Source organism: Poecilia mexicana, unplaced genomic scaffold (assembly GCF_051168715.1).
Source record: "Poecilia mexicana isolate PSO_F unplaced genomic scaffold, ASM5116871v1 scaffold_22, whole genome shotgun sequence".
NCBI lineage: Eukaryota > Metazoa > Chordata > Actinopteri > Cyprinodontiformes > Poeciliidae > Poecilia > Poecilia mexicana.
This window is the reverse complement of record NW_028263391.1, coordinates 15,855,423-15,869,915: the sequence shown is the minus strand read 5'-3', so window position 1 is coordinate 15,869,915 and position 14,493 is coordinate 15,855,423. Positions and strand designations below refer to the sequence as shown.

General features: G+C 40.2%; 1 protein-coding gene across 2 annotated transcripts in view; it reads right to left on the bottom strand.

The window, feature by feature from the left end:
- Positions 1 to 14,493, bottom strand: part of LOC106933831 (AT-rich interactive domain-containing protein 1B-like) — a 195,611-nt gene that overhangs the window by 158,597 nt on the left and 22,521 nt on the right. For both annotated transcript variants that reach the window (XM_015013342.2, XM_088002420.1), the window contains exon 2: positions 5,970 to 6,173. In XM_015013342.2, the coding sequence (XP_014868828.2) occupies positions 5,970 to 6,173 (204 nt within the window). The remainder of the gene's footprint in view (positions 1 to 5,969; positions 6,174 to 14,493) is intronic.

The following is a 14,493-nucleotide window of genomic DNA, read 5'->3' as shown; positions in this document are numbered from 1 at the left end:
AATCAAAGCAATTACCAAAGAATAACACGATTAAATCTCATGCAACTCTATGCAAACACGCTGATGACTCAATAAACTCAACATGCTAGGTTTTAGAAAAAAGTGGCGGCACTTCATGGGAAATGACATTTAATTTCACGTGATCTTTAAACATGGAACAAATGACACGGGGCAAGTCCCAGCTAAAGTAATGCACCCAAGTCCTGCCGCTGTTGGAAACTCCGACACACTTGATCCAATACACACACTATCTAAAGCAGGCCCACATCACAAGCGGCACATACTTCAAAGTCATGACAGGACTCAATGTTCCACAAAACGGATGTTGCAAAACTGGAAGGACCGATTCACGGGACAAAACAGAGAGTCTGATGCTTTCACCAAGCATGCAAATGCACAAAAAACTGCAAATAATTTACAGTTTCAACATGCGTAGATCACCGGCAAATGCTCTTTATCTGTCCTCCCACTGGCCTGATGTCTTAGTTGAAAAAAAGTTGATGCGCATATTAGATGGATGTTAACAACAATAACTACATTTTAAACAATATCAGTGTATAATTTTTTCAAGTTTTCTTTGTTGACTTCTAGACCAATAAATATTTGTCAAAACAAAAATAATTTGATTTAAGCTACACAAAGCCTTAAAGGATGGTGGTTTCCTTGTTGGTCTTCTAGGTGTGTGTAGTGAACAAGTGGCAGGTCAGCTGCATTTCCACTTGACTTTAAATGCTTGGCTCCTATTAAGTTGGCCCAGCATGTAAGGAACAAACATCCAACACGGGTAATGGTTTCTGCCTGATTGGTTGACACATTCGCCCTCCTCCTCCAAGCCCGCATGTACACGCACACACACACACCCACACACGCACACACACACCTTCCCTCTTCTCGTTCTCCCTCTCAACTATTTCCCAGGATATCTTTCTTCTCGGTGTTCTCTCACTCCCCCCATCCTCTCCTCCCTTCCCTTTCACATCAAACACTAATGTTTCCTTCAAATGCCTTTTCCTCTCTGTCTGCCAACGCTGACATCACAGGAAATTACGCTCAGAATTGGCAGCACTTTTTTTTTTTTTTCCCCCATTTCAGCTGCATTCCAGTTTCCCACACAGACACTTTTCTCATGTGACCTGACATTCCCCAAAACACCTGCCTCCCTAATCAACTGTCTTGATGTTAATTTTTGCTTGTTTTTGTTATTACCGGTATCCAACAGATTTTAACCATAGTTCTGATGATGCCACACAGCAAAAATTATGTTTCGCAAGCACATAATGTCTGTCAAGTACTGTTTGAGTTAAAATGCAGGTTTAGTGATGTCATTTATTTATCAATGTGAAAATATGTAGAGGTCTGAGATCTACATTAAGTATTCTTTCATGTCCTGCAGCTTCAGTGATGGTAGAAATGCACAAAAAAATCAGATGGTGATCAGAGTCAACTGCTAGTGAATGGATATCATGCTTAGGCACTACCAGGTCATGCTAACATCACTCTTTGACACGGATGTTGTTCCTCAGAGAAAAACACTCAGGTTACACAGCAAGAAAATCATTGAAGGAATGGCTTCTACTCAGAGGAAGTCGAGCTCTGAACGGTTGAAAAGAAGAAGATGATTTTGGAGTGGTCAAGTTTAAGTCTGGATTTAAACGCAGCTTAGATGCTGTGGCATAACCTTAAACAGGCTATTCATGCTGGAAAACCCTCTGCAAAGAAGAGTGGGCCAAAATTCCTCTTCCTAAAACTTTCCATAGCGCTGCACTATTAGGGAAAAGGTCATCAGAGACCTTTTAAAAAGCTCTTATCTCTTGATGGTAAACTTGATGGTTTACCTTCAAATTGACCAGGTAATGTTGCATACACATTTTGTCCTACTTACAGGACAAAGTATCTACTTAATTAAGTACAATGACAAGGTTGCATTGGGAAAAATTATGTCATCAAAGAATGAGAATCTGTTCCAATAAGTAGAGAAAGATTAATCTTCATCTTTATTTTTATTCAAAGGCAAAAGCAAACGAAGACCCACCTCACTGAACAGTCAGTAGAAGAGCCACGAAAAACACAGATCACATGATTATCAATCAATCAATTTGTTTTTTGTATAGCACATATCAGCAGCAATGCATTTCAAAGTGTTTTACATAATTAAAATTAAAAAAACAGCATGTGACATTGAATAAACAGTGAGAAAGAGAAAGAGATTTCGAGAAAGATTAAAAAAGATAAAATCATTAAAACCCGAACCCCTTTTAGGACTTCAGTTAAACGTCGTTTAACTGGGGCTCTAACCCATTATATTATATACTCACAGCCAAAAAGGACACACCCCAAGTCTGAACTTATCTCTGTTACCAGGTGGACAACAGAGCCACATCTTTAGCCGCTGTCATGCAACTGCCCCTCGCCTCATTGGAGGGAACGACTTTTAGTTAAGACATTTCGTTGGAAACCCACACCCCACATGTATGGCAGGAAATGACAGCTGACAAGGATTCCAACAGAAACTTCTAGTTCTTCTTTATCAGTCACTCATAGCTGCAGGCACTCTTAACACTTACACAGTAACAAATATTTAAGCAAAACATGCATTTGCACAAAACACTATCAATCCTTATTATTTAGATAAAATTAAAACAAAAGAGTTAAAATGAAATTTTCTATTGCAGTGGCAGGAAAGAGTTGGTCAGAGAACCAAACTATGATCCCCAGTGGTCAAGGCTCAATCCCCGTCTATATAAAACACCCTGAGAGGCGTGACTAGAAGGCAGAAATCAGGTCTTCACACATTTAAATAACCTTGGTGAAAGAAATATTACCAAGCACAGCTTATTTTAAATAAATTGGGCTTAATTTTTGCATGATTCAACCACAGCACTGAAAGGCGGTAAAATAGGACCTTTTGTTCCACTGTTAAAACCCCTACACACACTCAGACGGCCAACACAGTCGCTCCGTCCCAGGGAAATCACAGACAAATACGCTTTGCCTTTGTTGACGTCACGTTGCTTGGCAACAACTCAGCATGCCTGTCTACGACAAGCCGGGGTCTCAGCCCTGAAGTGTGATGCATCACGGGGGATAGTGTGTGCTGTGCCTTACATCACCCACAATCCCCCTTGCTGATACAGCTGCAGCCAGGATTGGCATTTGCAGCTGATCTTGGAAAAGTTTCACAACATCCACGCTTGGGAAAGAGGGCGACTGTTCCTCTTTCAGAGTCAGCTGCGGCCGTGTTTGTCCAAACCGCATTTCAGCGCGTCTTTTGGCAAGTAATTAACAGTCACTTCAGGAGCTGACATGCTGCGCCTTCCGCAGCACACAGTATTTTGGAACATTCATTTCCCGGACCTCTCCTCTGCTGCCTGATCAGACCCCTGACCGCTTTTTCTGTAGGTGAGGCTCATTACGCTCATCTGAGAGGTTGGAATTAAACCTCCTCCTCCGAACTCATTACCGCGAGCTAGATTTCACCGGCTTTCAGATAGGCAATGCGGTGGTGCTGCTTTTAAAGCCAGAGCTAGATAATTAGAAACTTTAGAAGCACAGTTCCCATGGCTATAGCCAGAGTGAACAACTAATTCTATTTGAACTAATTACATTCCATAACGCTATGCAGTGATTGCTACCCCGACCACAGCCTCCCCTATGAAATACGCCAGAGGATTTCATCACAAAATAGTACCAGGGATGTATTTTCTTGTGTATGTCTGACTGACTGTACTGTCTTTGTGCACTGGTATTACTCTCAGAGCACAGCATGTCTTCACATATACACCCCCGCCCGCTCCCAACTGTGTGTATTTCATAACGCGAAACCCCTTATTGAGCTCAGTAATGATCATTTTGGGAGCGTGTTGTCATCACAAAAATGCGTCAGAGGGGGTTTTGGACCTAAAGCAATGAAGTCTGAGATTTGAAGTGACTGAGTTGGGACTGCATTAAAGTCACCTACCAGAACAGGCGCTTCAACACAGAAGGAATTCACTAAAACACTATATCTGAAACAGAAAGTAGGATCCATTTGCAGTAGAACCAGCTCAGTTCAACGGGATAGATTTTGTTTTAAAGTGAGATTATTTAAACCGCTTTAGGTAGTACGTTCTGAGAGAGTCCCTTTTGGTCTTGGTCCCACTCACACTAACCGTCAGCCTCAGCCAGACCAACAAATCTGAATTAGACCTAAATAAATAAGCCAAAAAAAGTTATAATTTCCACATACTGTATTAAATGCTTATAACCCTATTCAAACAAAATCTCCTTTTAAAAGTTTTGACCTATCACTTTTGGAAACTAAAAGGAAAAAATTGCTTTTAGTTCTTCATATTTATTAGTTTTGCATCTGACAACGCTTTCCTTAGAAAGATCCTGTGTGAATCACGTTTGTGTCAATTGTGTAAAGCAAGTCTTTCCTGCCGCATGTTTCCAGATGTCTGCATAAATTTTACACAAAACAGGAAGTCTGGGAGTTGATATGATTTTCTCTCATTCTGTTTGTGTAGCTTTGCTATGTGTGGAAGCTCAGCTCAGTCGCCCCAGTGAGAAGCCTTCGAGTCCAGACCAACTGACCCAGGCAGACTAAATATAGCAGCCAAATATGACGGTGGGGAACAGCATAAACTACCCCCTCCATCTCGCCCCCCAAAAAAACACTGTTGAAGATATGTTTTCATCCACACACAGACACACAACTTCAGTCTCTGCCACAATCAAGTCACAAAAATTCATCGCAGCCACACAACCAATCACCTTACAGTGGAAATTTGATTTACTTAAGACTGTAAAGCAGACACAAGCACCATTGTCTTACAGGCCTATTGTGTTGCAAGGAGAGACACTGATGTGGGCCAACATGCATGTTAAACAGCTAAGTCTGTGTAAATACAGATTCAAGCATAAGTATACAGAAATGCATTCAATGGAAAACCAGAGTAAAGTCTAAACACGCTTCAATGCATCTGCAGACAGGTGAACCGTCAAACTCAGCACACCCAGCAAGGAGTTTCACAGGAATTAAGCAAACAACCGGAGAAACATGGCAGCAGTCCAAGATGTGAGACATGGCTGGTCTTTAAGAATAGCTTTTTTTTTTTTTAACGTCGATCCTCAAGACCCACTGACCATTGTGTTTCAGATGAAGCACTGCTCCCACACACCTGATTCAAATGATAGCATTAGCGACTGCATGCCATCAAGTGCTGCAGAACCCTGATAATCACCAAGTTATTCTGGTCAGGTGTGTAGCAGCGGGTAAACACATACACCATGAAGGACAGTGGACCATCAGGACCAGGGCCATGAAAGACTGTTTGAGACAATAACTCCAAATAACAAAAGGTGAAAATCCAAACCTTAAACTAAATGTCCAAACACGACATGTAACATGAGGAACAATAACTGGAACCACAAAACAACAATGAAAAAGGAACATTTTCAGCATATTAACACAAACAAAAGTTGTGTAACCTAATCAAATTATTGATTTGGAACAGAAAAGCAACAATTACACACATTGCTGCTAACATGAATACTGCATGTAGTAAAAGGTTATCTTACTTCATAGATTTATGTAAAAGTCATAACATTTATGAAAACTCTCCCTGCTTTTTTCCAAAGAACATTAGACTTTTATGTGGTTCTGCTCTTCATAGACAAACAAGCCAACATTACGTGGTCAATTTGTCAGGCCATTTAAAGTAGCAAACCCTAACAGTAGTAATATGTGGCACTCTTTTAATACTCACACAGTGCGGCAGCCTTACTTAAGCCAGATGGCCAGACGAGTGTGGGAGCACATGAGGAACGGCCAGCCTCTTTACTCTGCACGTTTTGTACTCAGAGAAAAGTCTGACTTTAAACTAAGCGAACTTAACATCAATTGCTAAAAACCTTGCTTCACCTTGAAACAAGTAATCAGCCTAAAGCACACAATTCAAACTCGAAGCCTTTGGGTTCTCTTGACGTACCTGCTGTTGAGGGTATTGCATGCCACTCATGCTCATTTGGCTCCTCCCCTGCATGCTCATTGGATATCGATGTGAAGGAGGTGATGCGTATGGTTGGCTTGAGGGGTAACTTCCGGCGCCTGGCTGTTGAGGAGTGGAGTACGGATTGTTGGTCATTCCATACATCTGTGAGCGCTTCATAGCCATGAAATCCATGGAGGGAACCTGTGGAGGGAAAGAAAAGGGATTCATTTGCATCAGCATTGCCAAAAAGTGTCGTTATTTGTTCACCGTTGTCCACGGACCGGATGAAGGACTGCTTCAAGTATTGGAATGCCAAACAAAAGCCCACTTAGCAAGCTCGCTCCATCCAGAAACCAATTATTTCCACACACACTTCACAGGATGAACTCACATTAATATTTAAAGATAACAAAACCTTTATCTAAAACTGCTTTAAATGCTGTTTAAAGTAACTGGCAGCAAAAAGAATAACTATATATCTCCCGTCTCAAATACCATAAAACAGTTTATAGTCAACGAGCAAAGTACTTATTTGTTTATTTACTTTATATAATATTCCGTTCTTTCCTTTTGTAAGACAAATTAATCCCTACACTGCAAGGCAACCAGATCCCCCAAATTATTTGCCCAAGTCAAATGAATCGGGTTAGAAAATATGATAAAAGGTTATACAATAAAGATTTCTATAAAAACTACACAAAAATGTCTAGAACAATCATTGAACTAAAATGTGAAAATATGTATAAGTTTTAATCTTACTAAGAAAGCAAAGAATATGCTCTTATAAATAAATAAACTCAACAAAAGGGTTATGCAGGATCCAGACGTTTTTTTTTTTTTTTTTTTTCTTACAACTGAAACATTTCATGCTTATAAATTGGAGTCTGGTAATTGAGGTAACCAAGCAGTCAATACTGGCTTCAAAAAGCACATTGCTGGAGCTGGGTTTCTTATTATAAGAAGCCTCCTCCCCTCACCCCCAAAAAAGAAATGAAAAAAGAAATTCAAAGAGAAGAAAGAAAATGTTTCCAGGGCTTTTTTTTATCCCATCGTATAGCAAGTATTTCAGTGAAGTTTCAAGGGTTTGTTTGGGGTCTCAGTAAGCCACTGGAAAATTCCTGTACAGTGCATCGGGCTAATGCTAATCCGCCACCAGTAGTTTGTCAGTCTGCAGGGAAGATAAAGTGACATTCCTCTGCCTTTCCTTTCTCCTTTCATGCTCTCTTCCTTTTGTCTCTGCCATGTAGGATCATGAGTGATTTATGACATTTTGCTCCCACTGTTTCTTATACACACTTTCACTTCTCTTCTCTTTCTCTGTAACTAACTGCCTTCTCTTCCTCCACCACCACCACCGCCACCCTCCTCCTCCTCCTCCTCTGGTTCCTCTCCTCTCCCCGACTCAATATCACCTCGTCTACCGTAGAGGAGAAATTGCAGCTGCCTCATATTGCCAGGCTAATATCAAGAAGACATGTCAGGGGAAGGGAGCACTTTATACAGCTGGTTACGAGTAGATGGCCAAGGTGCTTCACTTTTTAAAAAGGGTTTTGCTTACTGAGGCATGTGCATGGGATAGTTTGGACTATTTCACAAAGTGCAGAGTGGATGGAGAAAGAGAAACTGATTTAGAAATAGAGAGAGTCGGGATAGTGAGAAAATTGGTGTAAGAAAGCTAGAGAGAGAGGCATGAGTGTTCATGAGTGTCTGAAATTATTTCACAGCATGGAGGTGCATGAGCGGGTGTGAGGAGGGTTATCCTGTCATGGTTCACATAATCAGGACTTCAGTAGTTAAATGTAACATTTAATTAGTTGCTGGTACATGGTTCTGGTTGAAATCATAAGGTGCACCTCTTTCTGATTCATCCGTATTCTCACGCGACGCTATTAATAAGGGGATTATTCACAGCTTTGCTCAGTGAAACTGGTACCAGGTCTGGCGATTGCTTAGCACCAGTTTCTCTTTGTTTCTACCACCAACAGATAAAGAACAGGTGCTGCAGTGGTGCGGCGTTAACCCTTTCATTAATCAGCTTTAAGCACTGTTGCTTAAGGTCAGCTTAATTCATGAGTTCACAGAACTGCCCATTTTAGCTAAGCATTACAACATGAAGCTTCAATGTTAATAAGAAGTTGAATTTGATATCACAGGTAAAATTATGAATCTAGGTCAGTGCATCATATACATCTCTACTCAAACTCCTTGGTTTAACACTAACACACTGTCAGGAGTTTTCACGTAATTCTTGCGTAAATAAAGCTTTATAGCTCTTGTTTGAGTAATGTAATTTGGTGCTAGCAATAAGTTAAATATAGTGGTTTTAAGAAGTTTTAAGAAGATATTTTTTTCTTCTTCTTTTATTCTTTCCTGAGTGATTTATGGTCTGTAAATTATGGTAAATCCCACAGGTTATCCAACTATAACAAGCTCAGCCCAGGCGCGGTGTCATTCCCACAGCCGACTTCCAACATTCAAGACAAACTAAACAAAGCATAAGTTAAAGATTGGCTTTTGCAACTATACTTTCTCAGGACTGAAAACACTTTGGGGGAAGGATAAAAAATGAATGTTATAATAAAAATAGTGCAACATGTAAGATAAATAATAAAAAAAAAAAAAATCTATCTCACAAAATTATTGACCACGCTGAAGTAAAGTGCACAAGAGAGTAATTGTTGCTCTAATTTCAAGAAAGGAAAAACACTTTTCTCATTTCTTGTATAAAAGTGTCATGCCAACTTTTTAAACATTAATGGCTGAAGTTTAACTTGTCTGTTTCCACTTATCCAGAGAAATCATCATGTTATTCATAGTTGCTTGTTAAGCTTTAGTTGGACACTAGAAAGAACTAATAAACAAAAAGTTAACTCAATTTCCGGAGCACCAAAATAGAGCTAGCCCTCAAGTCCGATTGGAAATACATTAAAAACTAACCGAACACAAAAGAGGTGATTCACTATTTTTTTTCTTTTTTTTTTAGGCGAATTATGTTCTCAAACAGATGCTGGTCATATGTTTCTAATGTAGCAATAATGGCGCTTTGGATAAGTAAAGGGCAGCACATGTCCTGCTCAATCTGTAAAAAAAAAAAAAAAAAAAAACTGAAGGTAGACAGAAAAACACTCTTCAGTTTACATGGCACCGTGGCAGTTACGATATGAGGAAAATAACCCCCTTTCCAAACTCCGTCCAGTTCACTAGTTCATCTCAAGAGGTCCTTAGTTTGGCAAAATAACCCTGAGTGCAACACGAGTAAATCCCCTCATGCAGCTGCCAAGCATGCACACATGCTTGCAAAAAAAAGCCATTGAATCCTGCACTTAGGGAGGTACTGAAGAGAGAGAAAAAAAACAACAACCACTACAGAGTTTTGGAAGCAAAAGAGTGGATTAAACACACACATGTTCGCAGCAGATTATCGCACACGCTCTTCCAGTTCTTGTAATGTTCCTCTCTTCTTCGTGCTGTTTTTAAAAAAATAAATAAATAAATTTATGGGAAATTCTAAGATATAAGAGTCACAGTAAAATTTTATCTCATACACCAGTCGATTTTCTACACATCGCTCACGCCTACAAAAAGCCAAAACTCTCATGACAAGTTCCACTATATGGGATTTCAGCTCACTGGTGCCTTGTTCTTTGAGATATTTCCCTCACACCCCTGAGCACACAAAAAATGACAACAGCTCCTGACAAACTGAAATGTATTTTTTTTCCTCTTAACTAGAGAGGAATGGCTGTTCTGTACTTTAGGGGGAAAAAAAACAAAAATGAATGTGACGCCGAGGGAACCGTGTTCGAGCCAGGAGGAACTGCCGATAAAAAGAAAAAAACAAAAAGGAACTACGCAGAAATTGTTTTTTTTTTTTTGTTTTTTTTGCTTTCTTGAAATGTGTTTCTCACTTTTGTTCATCTGGGCCCGCCATTCAACGCAGGCGAAGAAAAAAAAAAAAAAAAAAAAAAAAAAGAGGCATGGGAGACAATAGTAATTCAACTGCTAAATTTAAAATTCAATTTATGAACTCCTCTCGATTCTTGTGAGCTTTCTTTTTTTTCTGCTCCCTTTCTTACAAAACAAAGCCATTAAAAGAGAACATGGGTGAAATTACTGTTGGGTGAAACCTGCCAAATTGCTTTTCAGAGCTCAATCGACAACATTTTTTTTTTTTATGTTCCAAAAATGATTTTCCTCCCCTCTCCCTTTAATGTGCTAAGTTGTTAATCGGGAGAAAGCAAAATGTTTGACGCAAACGGGTGGGAAATACGGATTATGAGACACACACTGGGATCAAAGAAACATAAAACTATATTGGTAAACGGTTATTATTCCAGTCCCATTTTGGATGAAGAAATGCCTTGGGGGTGGGAGGGTAGTGCTGCTTTTATCAGCTTTGTTGAATGACTTTTTTTAGTGCAAGCCTAACACATATGTTACATCCACAAACTTGCCTTGGTATTTTTGCTATAGATTGAAAATATAGGATACTTAAAGTGGAAGGGGAAAAAAACTGAAAAGCTATGCCATACATTTGCATTCAATTTGAATTTACTTATAGATGCTTATATGCATAAGTAAAACCCAGTGCAAAAAAAAAACACATTCAGAAATCACCTAATTAGCAAATAGAGTACACCTGTATTTAGTCAAAGCTTAGTGTTAAACCAGCTGTTGTTTGGAGGCCTCAATTTTGAAAGAGAACATTATCAAAGAAACAGCCTCATGAAAATAATGGAACGAGGCCGACAAGTCAGAGTTGTGCGATATTAAATTATAATCATCACTGGAATGTTGCCTTCTCAAAAGACTGCTTGGATGCAATATATGATAGGATCTTATATCTGAAGTTCCATGGATGCAAATTCTTAATGCCAATAATATATCTTGCCTGTTTTTATCACTACCTTCAATGGCCACACAATGTGTCTATTTTAGTAGCTAAGAAGCAGATGCTCATAAACTACGGCTGGAAAATAGTGACAAATGGAAAAAAAATTAAAAGAACAAGTCAATATTATCACCACAATATTCAGCCATAGTATCTCATTTAATAGTTTTTCTGATATTGTGCAGCCTTGCTGCAAACTTACAAAGACATTGGTTTTTCTCCTAAACTGCCAAACAGAGTAATGGGAGAAATAAAAGCAGCTGAGAGGCTCACGGTTACTGTGGGGGAGCTGCACAATCTGCAGCTAAGTTGGCAGATTTTTTTTTAAATGGAAAAACTATTGATTATCCTACATGTAAAACTCTTAATGGGCTAAAACACCAACACCATGTGGCATCAAATTAATGGGAAGTTGGATGGAACTAAATAGAGGAAAATACTGGAAGAAAACATGCTAGATGCTGCAGAATACGTGAGACATGTCTCCTGCAAAAGGAGTGGTTTAGAACAAAGCATAGATATGTGCTAGCATGTCCCAGACAAAGTCCAGACATAAATTAAACTGATAATCTGTGGCAAGACTTGAAAAAGATGGTCAAAAATGCTCTCTCTATCTAATCTGGCTGAGCTTGAGCTACTTTACAAAGCAGAGTGAGGGAAGATTTCGACAGATCTACAAAAGTCCTATAAACATACATCACAAGACAGTAACTGCAAAGAGAAGCTGTTCCAAAAAGTATTGAGTCAGGGAGTTTGAATACATATACATGCTACAATTTTAGGTCTTTACTTGAGAAAGAAAAAAAAAAAAAAGCAAACCATCAATCATTTTCGATCTACTTGCTGTTTATGCGTTGCTGCATGTTGTATCACATCAAATTTTCATATAATACATTTTAATGTAAGAAAATGCAGAAATCTTTAACGGGTGAATTACTTTGCAAGGCATGATTCTTTCCAAGTCAGCCTCTGTCTTGAGATTTTTGCTACCCGCAATCTACAGAAAGCTGAAAAAACACAAACTGTATATCTTACCCACAGCAGTACAGTGGGCTACGGATTCCTGCCTTTAGGGCTGAAGTGTCTCTGCTTCCGTCTTCTGTGGGGGTTTTTAAAAACTCGAACAGCACAGCCATGTCTATACAAACAACGATGCAATAAAAGATGTTCCTTCATATGTTCTTTATGGGCTACAAGCTGCTTTATTGAGAAACAGCTACTTCTGAAATTGGCTGAACCCCAAAAGAGCAATTCAGCAAACTATTTTGATCCTTTATATCACCAGGTGGTTTAACGCTGGCTGCTGCAGGATTTCTCTCTCTTTCTCTCTCTCTGTCAGCCGGGTAATAGTTTCTGTTGAGAGGTTTGAGGATACTCTCTGAGTTGTTCCAAAGGAAAGCATGTTTAGATATCAAATGTTGCAAGGTAGCCATGTGGAAATATGTTAAATCACTAAAACATAATGATGTGATGACACAGAAAGTAATATGTTACTTTCTGTGTCATCACATCATTACCCATCATCATTATTTATATAGAAATCAATGCTTTTTAGCAGAGTGAACTCTGCAGAGTTTCAATTGAGACATTTTATTGTAATCAACAGGGTTCACAAATATTTTTTTTTTCTTTTCATATGTCTAAAAATACTATTTTCCAAATTTAAAGAATTTGCGGTCCATTTTAATTGACTTTTATCAAATAAATTGAAATTCTGACAATATCTAAGGCAGATATCTCCACAGTGGTCACATTTTGAACATGGAAACTGAAAATCCCACACACTGGACACATGGGTGGATGAACGGATGGACGTGTGTAAATGTCAGAACATTCTACACACAAGTGGGTACAAATATTCCTCATACTGTATTTCTGTCCCTAGCTAATCTAGCCCTGGATACTACCTAAGTTCCAGACTTTTCCAGACTGCAGAGGAGCCCACAGTGAAACCGTTTTAGCATGTGTGCACATGTGAGGAGAAACAAATACAGATAATTATTGTCAACAGCCCCTCTTTATCCTCTCCGCTGCGCCTGTCTCTGGAGACTCAAAGTGCTGCAGCCACAGTCTGTTGGGAGAAAAAAACCGTACCGTCTTCTCTGTTATTTATTTGCACCATACAGAGCAGAGCACGCTCAAACTCTTTCTGAACTGCAGGGTCCTGTGATGCCTCTTCCTCCAGTACAAAGCTGCAGTGTTCAGCAGTAAAACCCCATGCATTTGCGGCTATTGTCTAACAAAGATGAGGAATGAAATAGGATGGGAAGATGACGAGGTGGCACAAGGAAGTTTACGAAGATGAGAAGAGACTGCAGCAAAGGGCGAATGCAGATCGAGTTCCATACTAATGTGTGCAAATTCCCCCTGCTCCTGCTGACTAAGATTAGAAAAATTAATTTCATGGATGCAGAGACAATACTGATGTCATCAAGCAGAGAGGAGAGAAGCGGCGCACTGTTAACTCCTCCCTGCCCAGCCTCCCTGAGGAATAGATCCCTCATTAGTGTTGGTTCATCACTTCGTTCCACTGTCAGGACTCACCAAACCAGATACTCAATACTGACAACAAACTAGAAATCTTAGCTTTTGCAGATCTGCCACTTAAATCTATGCAACCCCGAGAACACAGAAGCTGTGCCGCGTGCATGTTGACATCCCCATGTGTCTGCTTTATCTCCAAGTGCAACAAACTCCGTAAATTATGTCTTGCAACTAAATCTAATCCCGCATCTCAGCACGCATGCCTTGTTAGTAAAAGGACTCATAAGGAATGACAGTGTGAAGAGTAGCGCTGGTCCGCAGGGAGACAGGAAGAGCCAAATTACATTTCTTCAGCCCAACATGCCTGGATGGCGCAGGCAGAAAGGCATGACAAGTGGCTGGCAATGGGAAGAGAGGTGCAGAAAAGGCAGGTGAATTGTTTACATACACTGTGCATGATTCCCAATGAGGCTGCGAGCTGAGAAAGAGAAAAGCAGACAAAGAGAAGCCAGATAAGGTGTTGTTGTTGTGCGTTCTTTTGTGTTTGGCGCAACGCTTCATAATTGCTCCGTCTCTCCCGCGTCGTCCTTCGGAGCTGCTGATCGGCATGCCCTCTGCAGTTGACACCAATATTTACACAGCAGACACAACACACGCTCAGAAATTCATCTGGCCACTCCGAACCCCCACCCGTGTGTGTCGGGGAAAAAGTTGCTAGGCGTTTGGTTCGTCATGGCCCGCACAAAGACGTCATTAAGGGAAGAGAGGACGGGGGAGCGGAGGAGAACGGAGGAGAGGAAAGGGAGAGAGCGAGGGGGGGAGAGGCTGCTTCATCTGTCTCAAGTGAGATTGGGGTCGCAGGGTCACCGGAGCGCTTTTCCTTCGCTGAAACTGGGAGCTAAAGAGGCGGCTGGGAGAAGGAGAAGGAGAAAGGAGGGGGAGAAATGGAAAAAAATCTCAGTGACAAAAACGAGATGCGCCTGACATGCCTGCAACACGCCATTAGGGAATGAAAACAAATAAAATGCAATCGTGTGCAAACAGTTGAGGAAGCATGTGTGAAAGGAGCCACATTGTGAATTTGGCAGTCAAATCTCCTGTCTGGATGCAGTTTTCCCAGATGGAATTCATTCAGATTTCCACCGA